This window comes from Otolemur garnettii, unplaced genomic scaffold, assembly GCF_000181295.1.
Source record: "Otolemur garnettii isolate 467f Iridium unplaced genomic scaffold, OtoGar3 scaffold00028, whole genome shotgun sequence".
NCBI lineage: Eukaryota > Metazoa > Chordata > Mammalia > Primates > Galagidae > Otolemur > Otolemur garnettii.
The window spans coordinates 18,534,734-18,557,833 of NW_003852423.1; the positions used below are offsets into that span (position 1 = coordinate 18,534,734).

General features: G+C 41.9%; 1 protein-coding gene across 1 annotated transcript in view; it reads right to left on the reverse strand.

The window, feature by feature from the left end:
• Positions 1-23,100, reverse strand: part of ELMO1 (engulfment and cell motility 1) — a 551,882-nt gene that overhangs the window by 220,576 nt on the left and 308,206 nt on the right. The window contains exon 15 of the mRNA XM_003788592.3: positions 20,110-20,218. Within this exon, the coding sequence (XP_003788640.1) occupies positions 20,110-20,218 (109 nt within the window). The remainder of the gene's footprint in view (positions 1-20,109; positions 20,219-23,100) is intronic.

A 23,100-nucleotide genomic window follows, 5' to 3' on the forward strand; every position in this document is an offset into this window, starting at 1 on the left:
GTAGCTCAATAAGTATCATTGGCTGTGGTTCTAACTCTTCCTTGCAGCCAGGTACAGCAAAGAAACTTGGCTCCAACTCCATAAAGAGAAAAAAGACCTTGAATCCTAGGAGTGAAAACTGAGGAGCAGCAGCAGGACTCACCCGCTGGTTTCTCACCTCCACCTGCTGGTGCACTACCATCCTGAGACTGTCCCCCCACCCCACAGACAGCCGCCCAAGAGCAGAGGGCAAACCCCCGGCCTGCCAGATTCCCAGTTTGGCCTCCATTGGGTTGATGGTGACGAGCAATGTCGGCTGAGCACACCTGTGTGTCTGACACTGTGGCTAAGACCCTTCCTGCCACCTTCCATCACGTCTGGGGCTGCTAGTTCTGACTGGGATGTTTTAATGATTAGTAACTGTCAAACTCATGGCCCCAGAGACAACGGATTAAACAAAACTATCTTCCCATCCAGTTCAATATGTTAGCCACCAGCTGCTGCCCCTCGGCCTCTCAGCTTTCATACTTGTTGGATTAGGGGCAACCTTATATGAGAATCTGGATGGAGCCCACACTAATTATGGGGCAGATGGAGCTGGAAGGAGGAATCCTGCAGAGAAAGTAAGTAAATGTGCAGTTTCAGCATCGTGTGGGATGCACCGCAGAGGACGAGGAAGGCAGGAGGCTGAGCAGCAGGACTGAGCTGGGCAACCAAAGAAATGGAGGGGGACGTCCTAGAATGAGGGGCAGCTGTGGGCCCTCGGGAACGGGACGCACATCCCACGGGGATTTCTGGAGTTGGGGGCGGGGAGTGGCAAGAAGTCTGGCCTTCATGCTCAGAGGAACCAGACTCCAGTGAGGGGTTTCAGACAGATCTGACTTACGCCTCAGGAAAAAAACCAAGGTTGCAGGTCGAAGCAGGGATGGATTGTAGGAGGCAAGTATGGAGCCGACACCATGGTGATGGGAAGGAGGGTAATCATGGTGGACAGACGGAAAGATCGGGAGATAGAAGAAACGTCCGGGTGCTACTCTGACAGGACTTGGGTACCGACTGGTTGTGGATGTGAGAAGGGACTGAGGATGACAGCAAGTTTCAGGGACCGACAACAAGGTGTAGAGAAGCCAGGGAATTTTCACTTTTCCTTAACAGCAGAATCCAGGTCACCTGTTCTAAGGCACTGGTAGGAAATGCCGCAGACCCCATGAGGAAGGAACAAGGTACCTCCTCCCTTTGTGGTGAAGGGAAGGAAACCCACCCACATACCATGAATATTTATAAAGTTTGCTTGATGTTTTCCTTTTTCACATGTTAATGTCATGTCTATTCACTGTCAAAAACATAAAAGGCACACAGAAGCAAGGTCAGGACTGTCCTAAACAGGAAGCCCAGGGAACAGGGCGCTGAGGGCCTGTGATACTTTCTGAGGTCCATGGAAGCATTTTGATTTTAATATTTTTTAAGCCAGAAGAAAAACATAAATCGAAATACAATAAATACATAATGATGAATCCCGCCTAGATTATATTCATCTTTATAACAACACACTCATAAAATCTAAACATTAATATTGTTTTATGAAGGAAGGAGCCGGCAAAGGCAAAATTACCTAAGGTACACAGAAGGTGTATTACGGTTGCAGTATAGATAACCACGGAACATCTACAGTTCCCTATTATACATCTCTATCATAAATGCCTATACATCTTTCATGTCTGTATATGCTCGTCTCTATCATGTCTGCTAGCTACCGATCTATCTATCTCAATATCTCCCTATACCCTGTATACGCTCGTCTCTATTATGTATGCTAGCTACCGATCTATCTATCTCAATATCTCCCTACATGCAGAATCATCTGAAACCCCACCATCAGCAAGAGATTTCCTCCTCTACCCCCAGTGTTTTCAGTAGTTCATAAACTGTATTGAGCCTTGGATCTGAATCTACGTGGCTGCTTAGTGCAGTAGAAACACTTCAGTCTTTCAAGGGATAAAGTTCATAAAGGAATAAAAAGCATTCAAATTTCAGATCATTTGCCACAGAAGTTCTCTTCTAAGAACTAACTCAGATGAAATAAAAATCAGAAGGAATCACAGGGATGTTCATCACAGTGCTATTTCCCACTAAAAATGGAAAGAGTCCTAAACAATCCTGCAGTAAATGTCTAATCAAATTAATTATGGCAGAGTCACACAATAAAATACCAAGCAGCCATTAAATAATGAAATAATTGCGTATTGGTTGCTGTGGAAAGAGAGTCACAATATATTAAGTATAAAGAATCAATTATTAAAACATAGAATAGTTTAATACTATTTTAATACCAAAAAAAGTGTGGAAAGATTTATCCCAATCTATCTCAGTGGTGGGATAATGGATGATTATTAGTTTTGCTTCTCTGCATTTAAAATTTTTTAGCAACAAGCATATACGACTTTGGAATTAAAAAATGCTAAAAGTATGTATTGTCTGATTGAGGATTCTTTGGTAGACAGTCAGTTGAGGAAATTATAAAATATGTGTACAAATAGGTACCCACAGAGATATAGGTCTTCATCATCAAACTTTCTCACTCTACAGAGTATTTCTCAGGAGCATAGAAAGATGTTATAATTTCTCCCCTTATTAAAAAATTCCGCTTGACTTCTTCATTATCCACCTTATTTTTACATGACTGTGAAGTAAAATCCCTTTGAATGGGTCATCCATACCAGTACTTCTCCAACCATCACTGGCTGAAAAACCACTTTGTTTTAAATGTCTAATCTGTTGATTAGAAAGAGACACAGTTGAAAATCATAATGAAAATTAATCACTAAGAAAATGATCATAGGCTTGAGGGCCATGCCAATGTCAAATTGGTCTAATCATTTCTAAAAGCTTCTTCCGCATCATCTCCTGGCAGCAATCCTCAGCCCACGCTAAGCAGCAAACCATATAGTTACTGTCCCACTGCCTCTGTCCCCAGCTGCTCTCTACTTATCCAGTTGGGCTCTCTCCTTCTCCATCCCACCGACTGCTCTTGTTCAGGGGATCCCGACCTCCACATTCCTAACACTAATATTCAATCTGCAGTCCTCATGTAACCCTGCCATCTGCATGCAGCACACAAGATAGGGGATCACTCCTTAACCTTGAATTGAACTTTTCTTCAAAAGTTTTTTTTTTTTTCCTACATCCCTGTCTCCCCAGTCAATTCTTTCCTTTGTTCCTGCTCTACTTGCCAACCTCTAAATGTTGGCATGCTCTGGGGACCAATCCTGGGGCCTCTTTGATGCTTTCATCAAGTATCATAGCTTTAACTATTATTTATGTACTAGCGATGCCCCCAAATCTCCAGCTCAGAACCATCCCCTGGACTCCGGATGCGTATCTCCAACATTAGATCAACATCTCCACTGGATGTCTAAAGGGCACCTCAGTATTATACAACCCATCAGAACTGCTGAGCTTCTGACCCTCCACACTCGATGACGACTCCATCTCCAGTTGTCCATCCCTGTCTCCTCTTATTACCCACCCCACATCCAATCTGGCAGGGAAAGTCCTGTTGGCTGTATCTTTACCACAAGTCCCGAATTCCATCACATCTCAGTATTGCCCACTGGCTAACACCTTGAACCCTGGTTCAAGATGCCCTCATCTTTCTACCTGCTTATTATAGTGGTATCCTACTGTCTAATCTCAGTAGATGAGCCGAACAGTAAACTTCTGAAGCTGTAAGTCACAGGTGATGTCAAACTGTCTGGTGCTTTCTCTTTCTGCTGAGATAAAAGCTGACTCTGTTACAAGAACCTACAAGGGCCTACAGAAGCTCCCACCCACCGAACCCCCTTCTCTCCTGCTACCCTTCCCTAGTTCCCTCGGCTCCAGTCACACGTTTCTTGTTCTTCCTTTCCCAAGCTGACGCTCCTGCCTCAGGCCTTCACCCTGGCTGTTCCCTCTTTCTGGAGAACTCTTGTCCAGGTACTATCTTGGCCACTCCCTCACTTCATGCATAGTTGTGATTAATGTCCCCTTCTCAGCAAAGCAGTAACATGCATCCTTTCTTTTCAGCAGGATTTTTCTCCATTATATTTTTCACCAAATGACAGACATCTTAATTTGCCTACTGGCTGTTTTTCTCCACCTAAAATATAGGAAAATGATCATAGGCTTGAGGACCGTGGCAATGCTTAAGGGAAGAGTGGTCTGTTTGTTTCACTGCCACAGCCCCAGCGTTAACACACTCAGGGTATTTACAGAGCAAATGTCCATCCTGGTGCCCTTCATTAAAACAAAACCTTACAAACAATTATAGACATCGTCAATAGAAGACTTACACCGTCATAAAATGATATATTATTTATGTCCATATCCACAAAATGATCAAATCTGCAAAGCGGAATACTATTCACCTATTAAAAGTCTGAATCAACTACAAATGAAAACCTGGAGGGAAAGGAAAGAACTGGGTCACACACTGAGTGAAAGGATCAGGTTACAAAGTAATTTGCAGGATACTAGTTTATTTTTATAATAAGATCACATAAGAAAATTTGTTAAAATATACTCATTAAGGTAAACTCCTAATCTAAACAAAACCAAAAGATGATGACAACAAGGAATCCCCTGAGACCGTCAGTTTGCTGTTCCTTCTGATGACATTAAGGACGCAGGGAAGAGGCAAGATTAGCTCTGACCTAGAGACGTCAGACGGGAAATAAGTCAGTGCATTCTGGTAGGATTCTTATGAACTCCAGAAAAAAGCAATTCCTCGAATTATTAAATAGCCAATAAAAGCTGAAGAACCGTTGGGAGTTGTGCTTCTCAGGGACAGGTATGACTTGAAGAAATGTTCATAGCACTTGCATTGAGGCTTATTTCTTCCTCCAAGTTTCAGGTTCATTTAAAAACTCTTGTTTCCAAGTAAAGATGGACAAGCAGCTGCTTCACCCCCTAAAAGCCCCGCTGGCATCGCAAAGTGGCAAGTGCCACCAAACCCAGCACAGAGAACATCAAGGTGGGAAAACACAGGGGGAAAAATGAAGGAAGATAATTTTTTTGCCACTTCCTGTATCTGTTCTGGAAAAATTAAGGTTTCATTCCTCTCAAAAGGCTCTGCTGGCAATAAAGTTGATATTTCAAAGGAGAAAAAAAATGCAGAGTGAGAAAAGCACATTTTACTTGATTCTCTGTTCAAAAGCTGAGAGCAATCATACCTGCATGAGAGAAAGCAAGACCTCTGTCCATGCTTCAATATTATCTGGTCCCCAGCAGCCCCCCAAAACAAAGCCTGTGGGCATTTCCTTGATTCTCTTGTACAGAATCCAACAGCCAGTCTAAGTCATACACACATCACACAAGAACAGGTGATGGCAAAGTTCTACTATAACTAATTTAATGATTGGAGTCACTATTGGTTACATAAAAAGGAGTCTCTGCACTATAGTAGCTTTGTGGCTAGAGGTCACCTGGGCAATTATGGCATTTCAGCCCCAAGGAACGTGAGGACCACACGGAAGAGGCTTGGCTAGAGCAGCTTGGTAGTGGAGCCAGAACTAGAATCCGGGTCTTCTTGTACCCAATCTAGAGCTTTCGCTGACCTGTAAGAATGTCTACTTAACTGATGATCTGAATTATCAAGACAGGGGAGGCCCAAACTTGGGAGGGGTATCAACTCCAAAGTTCATTAAGCATGGGGATTTCTGGATTTCTCTGTAGGAATCCTCATTTCATGGAAGCAAGTGAACCTGACGCACAGCCAAGTTCAGGAATCACTGGACTAAGTTATACAAGACAGAGCAAAGAAACCAGCAGATTTCCACTTAAAAAAAATGCAAGTCATTCTCCTTACTCATTCTGAAAAAAAAAAAAAAGAAAGAAAACATGGAAATATGTAATTATAAAGCTCAAAATAGCTTCTTCAGGGGAAAAGAAAATATGATTCACACTTCTAAAGATGCTCAGGCCACAGCTGTGATCTGTTCTTCTGGCCAAAACCCTTGAAAAGCCAAATTAAGGGAAGACACATTGGGCTTGATTGTTTGCTGGGATCTAGAACTGTGTCCAGTGCCCTACATACAGGCCAGAAAGGGCTTCCTGGGAGGCAAGGAGAGACAGGCAGCCGGTCAGCATTGACAGGCAAGGAGCTGCTACTGACTGACCTTGGCTTCCTAGCCCACAGCTGCTTCCCCAGGGGACCTGGCTCCTTTCAAATCCTGCTGGGAGAGAAGGCCTCTTCGAGAGAAGTCCTGTTTGCTGGTCCCTCTGAGTCCTCACTGGATTCCTTCCCAGACCAGAGAGCAAACTCTAGACTGGTTAAAGTCAGACCCATCTCCCATAGAGAGGGGTGGGTAGAAAAAAAGAAGCAAGCTGAGAGTTGTCTGGAGGCAGTTGGGGATATAATAAATTAGGAAGTCACACAGCTGTGTGTTCTGAAACACAAGATTGAAAATAGATCATTTTTTCCTCTTGGGGGAACATACTGTAGTGTTGATATTTTCTAATTCAAATTTGGACTCAGTGGGCCTTCTCAACCAAATTACCCTGAGGGGGAGGGGGAGAGGGAGGGGAGAGAGAAGCCCTTTTGTATAACTCATTCTCACTTATTTTAGAAGGAGGAAAAAGAATGTTGTTTGAGAGGTTTCAGGGTAAAATGCAAAGTACATAAAAAATTTAGCACTGTCTGAGGAATATATTTTTTTAGAACTGACACTGAAGCAAATAGAAAGTTACACTATTTATGCAACAAATACTTATTAAATGCAGACTATATGTAAAACATGGGGCTAGAGGTTACAATGGAAGATGAATTTCCTGAGTCTAGTCCTCAAGGAGCTTGCAGTCTGTAAGGAGGACAGGACGTTTCCAACAACAAAAGCAGTGGGCAAGAACACTGCATAACAGTCAGAAGCAAATAGCACAAGAGGATCTTGTTAGTGACAGCTAACAATAGAGAGGTAACAGCATAGAATTCTACATCCTCTCCCTCCACGTAACCTCTCCCTGTGTCAGGCTCCTCATTAGTAAATGGAGATGTTGTGAGGATTATCAGAAGTAACATGCGCTTACTATGGCCACCAGGAATTGTCAGCTATATAAAAAGCATCCAATAAATGGCAGTGGCCTCTCTTTTTTGGTAAATAAATCCTTTATCTTTAAATGAGCATATGGTTTTTGATTGAAACTCAAGGGCCCAGGGCTGGGAGACCAGATTGGGATCCACCCCCTAATCTATGCCAACCACCAGGGAAGTCTCTACACCCAAAGGCCTCCAGTCAAGAATTAAGATATAACTAATTCGTAGCTTTTATAGGAATGTCATATCCTAATTGTAGCCTTAGAATATGGGAAGGGGGTGGGAGGGGGAGGTGAGGGGGTGGGTGGGGGGAGGGAGGGAGATTGGTGGGGCCACCTCTATGGTTTATCTTACAAGGGTACAAGTGAATCTTTCTAAAAGCAGAGTATGAACGTTTTAACTCAATAGCTAAGAAAATGACATGAAGGTTATGTTAACCAGTTTGATGAGAGTATTTCAAAATGTGTATGAAAACAGCCCACTGTATCCCATGATTGCATCAATGTACACAGTTATGCTATAAGAAATAATAATAAAAAAGATTTAAGATGTAAAAAGTATTCTAGAGCTTTCTGTCCTTTGCTGTTCCCCCAACCACTTGGGATTACCCGGAAAAACAAAACAAAAACAAAACAAACAAGCAAACAAAAAAACCCACTGACACTATGGAAAGTCACGGTTCCTGATAAAAATGTGTTAAAGACGTTGGCTGTCACGTAGGCTTCAGTTCTGTTTTGTTTTTCTATTTGTTTTGCTTATGTTAATATATGTTGGTTTTAAACACCTCACAGATCAGCGTTTCATCATTGTTGCAATGCAGTTTGATGTCCTGATTTCTGTTGTTTTCATTACTTTCCTTTTGTGATTTAGTCTAATTTACCTCCTATTTGAATCTTCTAGCAGTCTGCTCACACTTTCCTTCCAATTTTATGCTGCCCTCTGTAATAACACTCTGCTTTTACAACTTACAAGGATTTTAGAGGCCATGGACTGGTCCATTATGATCCTACAATAAATGGTGATTACTGCTCTGGGGAAACATGGCCTGGGGGTCTAAGCCCAGGGTTGAAAAGAGATTGCTATCTCTGGGATTATGGAAAGATAGATTTTGTACCTTACAGTTCTGGGGTGAGTCGAATAACTTTAATATTAGATTGATTTTACAGATGAGGCATGATGATGCTATCCGTGCAAACAGCCTCCTTCACTGACTAGAATCCTGTTACTTTTATGATTTTCTTTTATGATGTTTCTCCTTGTATAAGAAGCTACATGTTCTGAATCCTCAGTTCCTCAAGCCACCTGATAGCGTTAGAAAAGCACAGAAGGGAATGTAGTTGCAACTTCCATCCAAGAAAGGTCCATATGGGTGACACCTCTGACCTGCTCTGGGGAGGACTCAGGCGCGAGTGAGCCTCTCCCAGACCCCCGTGGGTGAGCAGGGGTACTGAGCCAGGCTGCGGCACTGTTTCCACTAATCCAGTAGCAACAGAGCGCCTTCTTCCCCAGCAGGGCTCTGGGAGGGGTCTAGCACCTTTAGCTCTTTCAAAGAGACAGGAGGCGGCCAGAGCTAGACCCAATTTTAAACAGAGTAGAACCTCTGTAAGTGGACCACCCAGGGGACTGTAACAAACTGACCAATACACAAAGGTGGTCAACATAAGGAACTAGGCCTCCTGTTCCGATACGTACATGTGGTGCATGTCCGGTCTACGGCAATTAAGTCAACTTAAGGAGGTGGTTAACTATGGACGGAGGTGGTCTACTATGGAGGTTCTACTGTATTTTTACTCTGAAATTTTCTTCAAATTATATTTTTAAAAACAATTTTTTGGCTCTAAGAAACATTTTTCTTAGCTTCATAATAGGATGTGTACAGTGTGTGGAGAGAGAGAAACACAGAGAATGATAAAACAGATGTGGCAAAATGTTAACACAACAATAGGTGAACCCAGGGGATGTGTGGACCTGTGAATCTGCACTCCAAACTCGCTTGGAGGGGAGGCCTTACAAAACCTTTCTTTCCATTCTGTCTCCATTGCTGTGCTTTTATTAATTCTTCCTCCCCAATTCTCACCTACCTGGTCTTTAAAATGAATCCTAGAATCATTCTGTGAAGTTTCTACCCTAATTCCCATTGGTACTTTGGGATGAAATATGAGCCTGCCCACGATTTTTTCACAATATTAATGTTTTCCTGCCAGGAATAAAGCAATTTGTTTCTCTATGTATTTCAAATTTTTATTGTATAATTTAATAAAGTCTTATAGTTTTCTTCACCTAAGTTCAAGATGTTTTCCATTAGAATCCCTTAGAACTAAGGATTCTAATGCAGTTAACGTTTTCATTGCCACTACCAAAATAATCTTTTTATTTTTCCATTTTATAATTATTACTGCTAACAAAGAAAATCTACTATGTTTCGTTTATCTGCTATCTAGCCATTCTTCTAAATTACAATCATTCTAACAGCTTGTTCTTTGCTTCTTCAGGGATTTCTAGATTGAAACCCTTACTATTTGCAATTTAAAACACAGCAGAACCCCCATAGCTGACAACCTCCCTACGCTGACCACTCCCTTAAGTTGACTTAATTTTCATAGGCCGGACGTGCACCACATTAACATATCAGTACAGTACACCTAGTTCCTTATGTCGATCACCTCTGTATGTTGCCCAGTTTGTTACAGTGTGAGTTGAAATATAATGTAAGTGGACATTCCAGAGGACTCCCAGGGGAATGGCCCTGGGCCTCAGTCCCCTCACTGCTCAGCATGCTTAAGGCGGCGGTGGAGAGGGAGGTCAGAATGTTCCCCCACATAGACAGAAAAATAGTTTGGGGACATGTCAGTAAGATTCAGCAGCTTAGTGGAGACAGGATATCAGCAGAGTTAGAAAGGGGTTAAAAGTTACCCTGGCGCCTGGATGATCTAGAGACTGAAGGCTGTAACCATAACTTTCCTCTCCCATCCCATAAGGCAACTTTGTTTGTTACCTACTTAGTTGTGCCCTTGAGAACTGTTCTATGATTTAGCGCCTCCACCCTGATGACCTTTTTGGTAATCAAAAGAACACCTGAATGATTGCGTCATAAGACTATTAACTCTTTACTTTCTGTAAACACCCGCCATAAAATCTAAAACCTCTTGGGAATTCAGTTCACGGCAGGCATCTATCTGCCTTGATACAGACCGATACGGGGCACCTCTCCGGATCTCAGTAGACTTTTTCATAGAAACTCTGTGTGTAAACTTCTCACACTATTTCTCCCTTTGGTCAGGACCCTGGGCAGTCAGAAAAGTCCCTGTTTGGGGAATCGTCAGTCCATGCCACATCACAGTCCCTTGGGTGGTCAACTTACAAAAGTTCTACTGACTTGGTTTCTGTTAAAGAATTCTACCTGTATGCATTTGGGTCTTCTAGAAAAATAATAATGATATGTATTAGCACCCTATATCATCCCATGTTAGTTCCTGTTTTTAATGGGAAAGCTATTTTGATAAACATCATTTTAAGGATAATGTTGGCTTATTGCTTTAGAGTAACTTTTTAAAAATGATAACAGTGTATCCTACTGGGCAGGGCCTGTGGCTCAGTGATTAGGGCGCCTGCCCCATATACCAAGGATGACAGGCTTGAACCTGGCCACGGCCAAATTGCAACAAAAAATAGCCAGGCATTGTGGTGGGTACCCGTGGTCCCAGCTACTCAGGACACTGAGGCAAGAGAATCGCCTAAGCCCCAGAACTGGAGGTTGTGGTGAGCTATAACGCCATGGTACTCTAAAGAGGGTGACAAAGTAAGACTATCTAAAAACATCAACAACAACAACAACAAAAATGTGTCCTATTGGCTGGGTGTTTTGGCTCACACCTGTAATCCTAGCACTCTAGGAGGCCAAAGTGGGTGGATAGCTTGAGCTCATGAGTTCAAGACCAGCCTGAGAAAAAGCAAGACCCCGTCTCTACTAAAAATAGAAAAACTGAGGCAAGAGGATTGCTTGAGGCCAAGAGTTGGAGGTTGCTGTGAGCTATGATGCCACAGCATTCTACTCAGGGCAACCGCTTGAGACTCCATCTTAAAAAAAAGAAAGGTTTATGTCCTATTCCATCATTTTTAACATAAGATATTAAATGTTATAAAATACTGTTTTAGCAATGTTGGATTAGAACTAAAATTAGCATTTTGGTTTTTATGGTTAGCTCGTTCATGTGAGCTGGAGCACTGACCTATTCTTATTTCTGAGTTCTTCTTTCTTCCTTGGGACAAAGAATATGAGAACCAAATTCAGAACCCACACTGGCAAACACAAAGGTTTTATAACATACATTTGGCAAATGCTCAACATCTACTTTTTTCATTTTATTCTTTACCTTGCCCTTATTTTCACCATTTTAAAAATCATCTTTAAAATCAGGAAACTGGGGCTAAACAGCAATGACAACTGCACCCACAAAATAGCCAGGCATTGTGGTGGGCACCTGTAGTCTCAGCTATTCCGGAGGCTCGGTCAAAAGTATCACATAAGCCCAAGAGTTTGAGGTTGCTGTGAGCTGTGATGACATGGCACTCTACCGAGGGCGACATAGTGAGACTCTGTCTCAAAAAAAAAAAAAAAAAAATCAGGAAACTGGGGGCAGGAATTAAAGGGGAAAAAAAAGTACTGTAAAAGAGTAAGTATTGACAAGCAGTAGAAAGTATAATAAAAGAGACAGGTTAAGTGCTACAGGAGTTTTGAAGGGGGTGTGATGAACCCCACAGTGGGTGGAGAGGCAGAATCAGAATAGTCACCCAAACCTGATGCACAAGGAGGAAAAGTACTTGTACAAGGCAAAAGGGAAAACAAGGGGAGTCTGCACCTTTCAACTTCACTACGAGGGTGGGCACGTCCACCCGGCTCATCTCTCAGTCTGCAACCTACTTAAACTACAGGAATGGATGGTGGCTGGCTCCATCTATGTATCTTTTCAGAAATCATATAAAAAGGAGCAAGTCCTTAAACATTCCAGGATAAATATAAATTATTTTTATCCATTTGTAAAATTGAAATGTGCTTGATATCATCTCCTTTTAAACTGCCAAGTTTAATTTCTCTCAGCAATCACTTCTATGGAGATAAAACATTTTATTGCAATTCCAGAAGTCTCTACAAGGATTGCCTTCTGGAACGTGAACAAACCACCACAGAACTTCAGATTCTTGAGAGAATCACTGAATGCACAGAAATAGTTGGCTTTGTTACATCTCAGCGTCCCTTAAATCTGTATACAGGGGGTTAATGTTATTTCCTCCATGAATAGAGCATTTTACAACTGACAAAGCACTTAGCTCACATGTGCTCACCTGACATCAGATGAGAATGATGATGAGGATGAAGGTGATAATAATTTATCCATGTTACATGTGGGAAGATTCCCAAGGAGCAAAACTAAGGATAACCACTGTGCTACAGTGTGATAAAAGTCCTCACCTATCACATAGGGCTTCCATTTCTGAATGCCAGAATCTTAGGTGAAGCCTTCTTATCTTGGGAGAATACCTGCAATCAGTGACTTGTATACTCCCTCTGATGGCAATTTTAATTAGGACCCAAAGTGGATGTAACTTTCTCAGGCCGTATTTAGAACACTTATTTTGCTTTGTTCTGTTTCCTTTAAATGCAAAGTCGAAGTAGTACATTAAAATATCACAGAATATAAAAATTCAAGGCAGAATCAAGATCTTGAAGTTTTTGGCTTTCCATGGGACAAGCATACAGGCTAGGATTAGAAGAAAAAAAGGTCCTTAAGAGGTTTAATTGTTAAAAGCTAATTTTCTTGAGCTTTCTTCAACCACCATGTTCTGCCTAAGAATGAAAGTGATGGATGGCACTTCTCAATGTACGAAAACACCAGTGTCCCAGAGTTAAGTGTCTGTTCTAATTGCTGCTGCACTCCAAAGACTCCTTCAGATTGCTCATCTGTGTTATTTTTACTTGCTAAAGCAAAGGTGTCTGGGTGATAAATTACCCAAGGGGTTCCACTCGGCACCACCGGCGTGTTATAATAAATATTGCCACAGAAAGACAAAGTCAGAAAATGGTGAACATTTTCACAGAGTGTAATGTAGGTTTCTTTATTCACTTTTTAAAAAAAGAAAATTGGTTATCAACAGTTAATCTAATTACAAACGGCCAACTAGGAGAAGATGGTGAAACTGTTTCAGAGAAATAGGAAGGCTTCAATCACAAATCTATGTCCATCGTGCCCTTTAGAATACACCTGAAAATAACCCTCACTTGACAGCATAATTGAGGAAGTGGAAATATCCATTTGCTAAAAGGAAAGTAATGTAGTGGGGCTCTAGCATCTGAGTGATGAAAGAAGAAATGCATTATAATCAAACCTCAATTTCCATTTTTCTGCAACCTTTGATATGGCTACATTAAAAAAAAAAAGACACTAGTGCATTTCCCCAATTCTCAGTAAAGAGAAAATGACAGAGGGCTGTAATCTGACTTCAATTTGTTACAGTTCCCTGCAAGAGTAAGAAAAATGCAGAAAATAATTTTTAAAGTTAAGAGACAAAATTAAGGGTTCCAATAAGTGGTTATCTCTTCCATGTTAACAGAACTCCAATTTTCTTTCTTTCTTTCTTTCTTTTTTTTGAGACATAGTTTCACTTTGTTGCCCTCAGTAGTGATGTCATAGCTCACAGCAATCTCAAACTTCTGAGCTTAAGTGATCCTCTTGCCTCAGCCTCCCAAGTAGCTGGGACTCTAGGCATCCACCACAATACCCAGCTATTTTTAGAGAGGGGGAGTCTCACTCTTGCTCAGGCTGGTCTCCAGCTCCTAAGTTCAAGCAATCCACTCGCCTTAGGCTCCCAGTCCAATTATTATTATTATTTTTTTTGAGACAGAGCCTCAAGCTGTCCCCCTGGGTAGAGTGCCATAGCATCACAGCTCACAGCAATCTCCAACTCCTGGGCTGAAGCGAGTTTACTGCCTCAGCCTCCCAAGTAGCTGGGACCACAGGTGCCTGCCACAATGCCCAGCTATTTTGTTTGTTTGTTTTTTTGGTTGCAGCCATCATTGTTGTTTGGCAGGCCCGGGCTGGATTCGAACCCGTCACTTTAGGGGTAGGTGGCTGGTGCCTTAGCCACCTCAGTCCAGTTTCCTTTAACTATCTAACATCTTGTGGTCATCTGCTCAGGGGAGGTTGGTTTCTCCTGCAGTCTAGGTAGTGGGCAATGACTGCTCTGACCTCTAGATGGCCCCATTCCTTATCAATGGCTGGCTTAGGCACAGGTAAAGACCATGGTGTCAGCCAATGAAATGTGAGAGAAATTTTGCTAAAAGGCTTCTGAAAACATTTCCACATACCTAAAACAGACCTGTGGGAAGAAAAGGCCTGCTGTTCCTCTGACCATGTGAAGGTGGCCATTTGTTTTGCTATCAGAAACAGAACACAGAACTTGGGTCCTTGATGCCATCACTGAACAGTTAAGCTAACCAGCGCTAGGATCTCCTCATTGTAGACTTATGTAATCAATGTTCCTCTTCCTTTGGTCACTTTGAGTTAGGATTTGCATTAGTTGCAGCTGAAATGGTTCTACTTGTTGCATCATCACGCTGGGGCTGGGGTGAGTCCCTATACCAGCACTTCTCAACCTGTGGGTCACTACCCACAGGAATTGTATTAAAGGGTTGTGGCATTAGGAAGGTTGAGAACCACCACCCTATACAGTCATGCTCAGAAATGCTTATCACACCTAGAAAACATAACCCAATTCTAGAGTTTTATGCCTGTGACTAGAACATTTCTTCTTATTAAAATCCATCTGTCGGCTCCCTGTAAGGGAAACTGTAAGAGAAAGTCAAAACTCTGCATGCCAAATACTTATGATTTGACCCCTGCTTCCCCCACCAGCAAGACCTCAGTTTGCCTATGCCCTCAAACCCTCTGCTTTAGCTACATGCAACTAGAATTCTGTGACCCTCCAGGACTTTTTACCGACAGTTCTCACTGCCTGGAATTTTCCCTAGCTACTCGTCACTTCCACACGACCACACCGGCCTGGTTATACTTGTCTTCCTCTCACATGCAAGCATCCTTTCTCTATCACGCCTTCCCAACTTCTCCTTCCCCCTGGCCTTTCTGGTGCTTCTTGAACAGAAAAAAACAAATATTGCCTCCTGGAGACATCAACATGATTCACATGGAACATTACCAATGACAAAATGACTTATAATCATTGATTTCTGTGAAGGGCACTCCGGTTGGCATATGAGGTGCTTGAGGATGGAGACTGTATTCTAACTCCAAGTCATCAGTGATTAGTGGGATCCTGACCCATAGGAAATGAGCCCTATGGTTCTTAAATGAATAAGTGAATGAGTGAGAAAAAGAAACAACCTAGTTCTACTCAACACTGGAATATAACTGAGTAAGGTGCTGCATATTCTAAAGATAAATTATTAACCTATTTGTACCAGAAATCAAGTTTTCCTTGTGTTCGCCAATAATTTATTACTAATATTTCCTTGGGGACAATGTTTTAATAACAAAACAATGGCTACCATTTTTTTTTCTCCCCAGTTAGGAACCAGGCATCTTCTTAAAGACCTCATGCTCACAGTGAGCATCTATGGATTTGTGTGTGCTATGCTCTCTTCTTCTGTGAGGGCACCACCGCCCACCTCCTGCCACCCTACCAACCACACACCCAAATATACCTCTTCTTTTAAAGACTTGCCCCTCGCTCTTTATCAATCTTGTCCTAACTGGGGCTGCCAAGTACACAGCCCGGGCTATGGACATGTGTGGCCACAGCCAGGTCCACTGTATTCTTTGTGATTTTTAAGTTGAAAATTAGAAAAACACACATGCTCCATTCACAAAAAAAGAGTCTCACAGAAAAAGGAGGTTAAAAATAATACGTTTGGTCAACAGGGGACGTTATTACAGCTGTCACTTGAGCCAAAGCACCCTCTCCATGTTACTGAACCAGCAGTTGGGAGATTTTATCTTTTGCAAAAAACTACCCATCTTTCCAAGTACAACGCCATCAATTATCTCATTTAAGCCTATCACCAACTGTGCATAGCATACATTATCTTTATTTTATAGATAAGGAACCGGAAGTTCAGAACTGATAAGAAACATGCCCAAGGCATCCAATTAGTAGCTGAGCTGAGATTCAAAAATGGGCCACTCAGATGCCCAGATGTAATCACTCTGCTTTCCTGCCTCATTTTAGTCTGTTCCACTTTGGGCATCCTAAACTCCAGGAGCTCAGTGCCCCTAGACCAGTGGTTCTCAATCTTCCTAATGGTGCCACCATTTAATATAGTTCCTGTGGGTCACAACCCACAGGTTGGGAACTGCTGCCCTAGACAATAGGTGTAAGTCTTCCCTTACTTAATAAATATAGATGCTATTGGACTTGATTAACACTTGGGGTGTTATACACTTCAACTGTAACTTGACAAAGTACTCTGAGAATATAAATAGACATTATTTGACACCACACTCACATTTTCTTCTCGCAATGGCAATAATTGGGAAGCAGAAAAATAGTAATTGTCTTTTTTCTTAAAGCAAACTAAAACAACTGCATATAAATATTTGGTATCAGTAAGTAATTGAACACTAATAAATTTGCTTTAGCCACCAATATAATTGGTATTTTAGAAATGGGTTTCCTCAAGAGGTGCAAAATTAAAATAGAAACCATTTCTAGGAAACTACATCTTTCTACCTTTATAAACATCCTTTCTATTTAACTAGTTAGATTTCTAATTGGGTACTATTCTGGTCTCAGCTGCTTGCTTAAAGAACTAAAGTAACCATAGTCTCCAAAGTCAATTATGAACACAAATCTCAGAAGTGCTTAGAATGATGAACACAAGAATGGAGAAAAACAGATGTATACAAACCAAGAGAAGATGGATTTGTGTGTGAAACTAATTTTCCTCGGAAGAAAAATAGATATCTCCTTCGACATGAGGGTGCATTCAGATTTGTTTTGCATATTAGTAACTTATTTAATATGGGAATGGGCAAAAGACAATCCATTAAAAAGCAATTTTCTTCTTACTACAGGGTGTTTTATCATTTGATGTCTAGCATTCAATCAGAATGTGGCAATCTTTTAATATTTTATGAGCAGAAAACAACTCATTTAGGCATGTAGGCCTCAGAAACGTGAACATTTTCTCTAAGACTTAGAAAATTCCTGAATTGGCTTTGCTGATGATGGCGAGCAACAGGTCAAACTCGAAACTTAAACTTAAAACTATAAAGAATTTGGGGACATTATGCTTCAGAATGGACGATGGGCATAGTATTAAAAAATAACAATGATATAACTCATAGGGAAAAGTATCAGTGTCAGCTCGTTCTTCTGGTTTCCGAGGTGTAAGAAGCTCTCTGAAGTCCCGGGTGGACAGGGGCCTTATCTTGCTTCACCTTTGTACCCAGGGTCCCTCACAGACCCTGACATGTAACTACCTCATGGATTTTTACTGAACAAATGAATAAATGCATTTGGGAAAACTTCCCCACTGAGCCCTGGCCCCACCTATCCAAGCCTGGTCTCACTGCAGAAACCAGGGCTGACCAGAACACTGGCCGTCCTCTCTCCTCTCCACCGGGAGGTGAGAGATGGAACAGTCCACAGTGCACAGGAGCATCTGTGGTCCCTCCAGGAAGCCGCCTTCATCTCCACTCTATTATTTCAGCCCACAGGTAGGGGCCTCTGTCCTGGTCCCTGGACTGACTACCAGGTCCTCAAAAGGCTGGAAGGGCCGCACTACACCTGTTGGGCTTTAGCCCCTGTTCTGTAGCTACCCCATTCCCAGTACAGAGCAGACACTCACCCGAGGAAGGCAGACTGCCTAGACTCCCCCACCAGGTGGGGCCTTGCACTGGCTGGGTCCAGGCCATGCCAGGTCCACATTTATCCTGCCTGTACTCAGCTGGAATCAGGCCGTCTCTTCCAAGTAGGTCTCCTCAGGATAAAGATAATCTCTTCCTAAGGCCGTTCCTAAGTGGCTCTTCTCACTGTTCTCATTGCCTTTCAGCCACAAAACAAAAACAACTACTCAAATCGTCACCTAAAGCACTACCACCCTGTTTCTGGATATTCTCTGGGAAGAACATGAGGATGGAAGAGCACAGTGCACTGTGAGTGATTCCCCCAGGATGCCCAGGGCTCCCTTCCTTCCCCACTATCTCCTTCTCCTAGGCCATGTCACTGTGTCACCTCTCTGTTACCTTTTAGCATGATATACACATGCCCCCTGGGCAAGGAAGAAGAGCAGAGGCCTTGGCATGACACGTCACACATAGCACAAGAAGAGGGTCTTTTCTGCTGCCATCAATAAGACAGCAGACAGCCAAAGGGTGTCCCCGGGGGAGGATGAAAGTGGAGGGGACAAGGAAAGGGCAAGACTCAGACAGAGAAGTAGCAGCCTAGAGGAACACGGCTACTCTTCAGGTCCTAAAGACTCCTAGATGGTCATGACATGCGTTTCAGCCAGTGACTTTTAATAATTTTCCCCATGAAATTGAGATAAACACAAAATGGTCACGGTTATCAGCCGGAGGAGCTCAGGAGGATTTGTTTCATTTAGGATTTATGTCCTTAAGCTGAATAAACAATAAGTGATGGCTGCAGATTGAAATTTCAACAAGTTAGCCTAATTAAGGGGGAGGAAAGATAACTCTAGTCAAGGATGCACATAAGCTGAAATCTTAATATTTGATGAGCCGTAACCCAGAGAAGATTAACGCAGACATTTCTCAGGGTAGGCTGCCATCATTCCGCACGGAAACACCAAGATTGGGGCTCGTAAGCGACGTACTTTTATGGCAATTCCATGTCAAGTCGGCAGCTTTCTCCTACCTGCCCGCACTAGAAGATGATAAAGTCTCCTGTTCTTAGGTTTTGGGTTTTTTTGTTCTTTGTAAGTATTACATTTTCCAGTTTACCTCTACAGTTCCTCTAGTAAGTTCTACAATGTAAATAAAACATTACCCCCTTTCCAATTTAATCACAGGATTCCATCCCATTTATCATCTCAGACCATTATTTTAAGCTCTCAGGCAGGTAGCTGAATATTTATGCTTTCACAATAAACCAAACACCCCAACATTTTTCTGGCATTAACAATCTTCTCTGGTGCTCATATTATTAAACCTACGTGAAAAGATTTACGTGTGTGTCGGCTCTCCAGATGTTGGAGGGAGTAGAAGTCAGCCATTTTAAGGAGACTTAACATTGACAATGACACTGGGGACAGATTAAATCACACCCACCTTCACCGGTTAGAGCCAAGTTATGCCAGTGAGCAAAATGCAAGAAAATTACCATCCTCTCTTTTCCAGATGTCCTCTCATAAATTGTGTGATATAAGGAGGAAAAAGAGCAATAAGCATATCTCTAACCACATTTCTCATTTTCAGTGACTCATTTTCTTTAATAATTTCTTCTTTCTCCGAGAAAGTGTTCCAAACAACGGCAACACAGGGAGCAAGAGAATTTCATTAAGGTACTCAATTTTACTTGATAAAGAAAAATCATTTTGAAAGAAATAAAATCATCTACTGGTAGGTCATAAAATGGAATTTTAAAAAAGAAATCCTTAGTTCTTTTTTTCCAAATAGAGGCAAGACAGTTTGAGTACGTATGCATTTTCATAATACTTGCAACACAGCCACAGATACCTGCAAGTTTCTCTCTTCCCATAGGTTTTGATAATGTTTATTGCTAGAATTGACATGCAAAAATATATATAAGAGGTGTCTGGTCTCTCCCAGACAGCTGCACCACTTTGCTCATCTCCCAGCAGCATCCACAATGGTGCTGTGCACTGACTTAACCACGCTGTTTACCCTACACTGTGGATCCCTCAGGGGCAGGGATGGGTATTTTATCCTCAGAGCCAAAGAATAATCAATCCACAGAGATGACCACAAAAAGTGTCCGGCACCCTGGACATCTTTGTACACATGGGGGCACAGCCCTGGAAGCTGGGTCTCTGCAAGCTTCACACTCACGTGGAAAACCAGGGTACTTACGCAGCTCGCCCACTTTCAAGATCTCACAGAGCATCTTGGTCAGCTCTATACTACTGCGGCCAAAGGGACATTCGTGCTTGTCTTCTCGGCTACTGTTCTCAAGCACAATCTGCAATGAAAAAGAGAACAGATCAGAAACAAAATTCAGTTGCTGAAAACTCCATTCCAACAAAAAGGTCTGCTCCACATTCCCAAACTAAGCTTCCCAGGATCAGGATAAAATGGTACCCAAAGTACACAAGACCTACAATTTTTTCAAAGTTTCTGATAACCCTCTGACCCTGTAAGAGAGTATTTTGCTTGTTGGTTTCCATTTACACAAAAGTGCCTATAAAGAGTTCTTTGCAATGGTACAATAAAGACTTTTGACTTAAGAGATCAAACTACTCTCTTGCTATCCTACCCTATCCTATCTTCTTTTCTTGGGAATAGCAACTGTTTTTGTAGCTTCAACTCCTAAATTTCAATTGAGTATTTTCCAAGAAGTTTCCGTGATCTTACAAGATCTCACCCTTTGACATCAGTTGACTAAATCACACCTGGAAAACATGTGACACAAACTGGACCAATCAGAGCCCTTCCCTGAGACTTCTCATACCAAAGGGGAAAAACTGGCCCAACTGCTCTGAAGGTGCCCCTGGGGTGTGCCCTCAGGAGCTACCTGGGTGTTGGCCTGCAAAAAAAGATAAAGAAGCCAAAACACAAAGAAAAAGAGAAATGAAAGACAATGGTGGCCCTAGAAGCATTTTAGTCACTGGTTGAGCCTGTTTCTGTAGCACAACTACTTCCCTGTTTTCATGGTTGGTCTGTTCAATTCTTCCTCTGAAAATGTGTTTGCCCATCTAATAAATTGACCTCTTTTCTTAAGCTAGTTTGAGAGATTCCTATCACTTATAACTAAGGGAACCATTCTATGCATGGATTAAACAAAATAATAAAACTCTAAAGTACATATCTTCAAATCCAAATGAGGAGACTATTTAATCTCACAAAACAGCCAGTTTACCCACAATCAAAGGCTGCCTCTGAAACTCTTCCCCGGGAAGAGCTGTCTGGTCTCTCCCAGACAGCTGCACCACTTTGCTCATCTCCCAGCAGCATCCACAATGGTGCTGTGCACTGACTTAACCACGCTGTTTACCCTACACTGAGGATCCCTCAGGGGCAGGGATGGGTATTTTATCCGCTTCATCAACAATATTAATTGAACCTGTCATTGGCTAAGAAGATGGCTGGGCCTTATAAAGTGGAGAACAAGACAGACAATGGCCCTGACCTCCCTGAACATTCATGCTGATTGAAGGGGACACAGAAAAACAAGTGCTATGAAAATAAATAAGTTGTCGGGTGACGAAAACAACACAGAAGGCTTGAGAAGTGACTTTCGATAAACAGGTGGTCAAAGGTTATCAGACTATTGAGTATCAAGGCATGAGAAAGAACTTGCTATGTCAATGTCTGTGAGAAAGAATCTTCCAGGCAGAGGGATGGAGGTCAGAGCCCCCCCAGGCGAGCTGGGCAGTGTGCTGAACTCTGCAAAACACACCCAGCTCAGTCTGCCAGAGCACAAAGGTCGCTTTCAACTCTAAACCTGAGTCACTGTCTTCTTTTTAAGGGAACCCTTTTTGGTTCTAATCATACATTCCGTTCCAGAGAGCAGGAGAACAAGTAAATTCCTGTCAATCAGTGAATCTTATTTCTCTTTTAAAAAATTTGTATTTGAGACAGCCAGATCAGAGAGCAAATATGAATCTCCTGACGAGGAGGAAAGAAACTGGGGGAAACACACACACACACACACACACACACACAGCGAGGAGAAGACAGGACATAAAGAAAGACAGGAGACAGGTAGTTTTCAGAGGCTACCAGCTCCCCAGGAGCACGTTTCCTTGTATTTCACATTACCATTCTATTAACATTTCATGACTGCATCAATATTCAATGAGGATGTGAGGTGCATACACTGTAGGTAGAATTACTGCAGCCAATAAATGTTTGAGAAACATTTTCCAGGCACAGTTTATTAGCAGGCACTAAATTAAGTAGTAATTTAAGTAATCAATATGGAAATAAGCTTGGAAAAGCCCTTCTCTTTATCTTTTAATGCACCATCTATCTTACCATATTTACCTACCTAAAGAAAAATAAACCCTCCTTCTTGGCTGATTTCTGTTGTCAAGGCAGATAGGAATATTTAAAGCTACCAGGATAAGTTTTAAAATCAACATTCTGACAGAAATATTTTAGACAAGACTGTGATTATGAATATTGCTAATTAGATATTACTATAGTGAGAGGTGATTCTTAAATTAGAGAGTAGCTTTTTTTATTAACCACCAATATTTCTCCATTCAGTTTTGATATTCTGATATTAACCATGTCTACCCAAGACATTTTGAATAGCTCCATTTGGAAATAGAGGCATATTTTTTCATCTTTATTTTCTCCTCACTCCTCAGTTTTAAAAGCAAGTGTACTATAAAACCACAATGGAGTTCTAAAGCCTGCTATTAGCACTTATCTTAGAATGACATAAGCCAAAAGAAGTAGTAACTCTTTGCCATGTTTTATAAAAACCAAAACGCCAGATAGCTGTGCAATAGAAAGCATACTTTATAAAATACTTTATAGTTTACAGGGTACATTTATATATTCTCTCTCAACTGATTCTCAATAAGTCTATAAGATTTTTAAAGTAGGTATTATTATTCTCTTAAGAAGGTTGATACAATGGCCAGGCAAGGTGGCTTATGCCTATAATCCTAGCACTCTGGGAGGCCAAAGCATGTGGATTGCTTGAGCTCAGGAGTTTGAGACCAGCCTAAGCAAGAGTGAGACCCTGTCTCTACTAACAATAGAAAAACCAGGTGGCACTGAGGTAGGCATCTGTGGTCCCAGCTACTTGAGAGGCTAAGGCAAGAGGATTATTCGAGCCCAAGAGTCTGAGGTTGCTGTGAGCTGTGACACCAGGGCACTCTACCCAGGGTG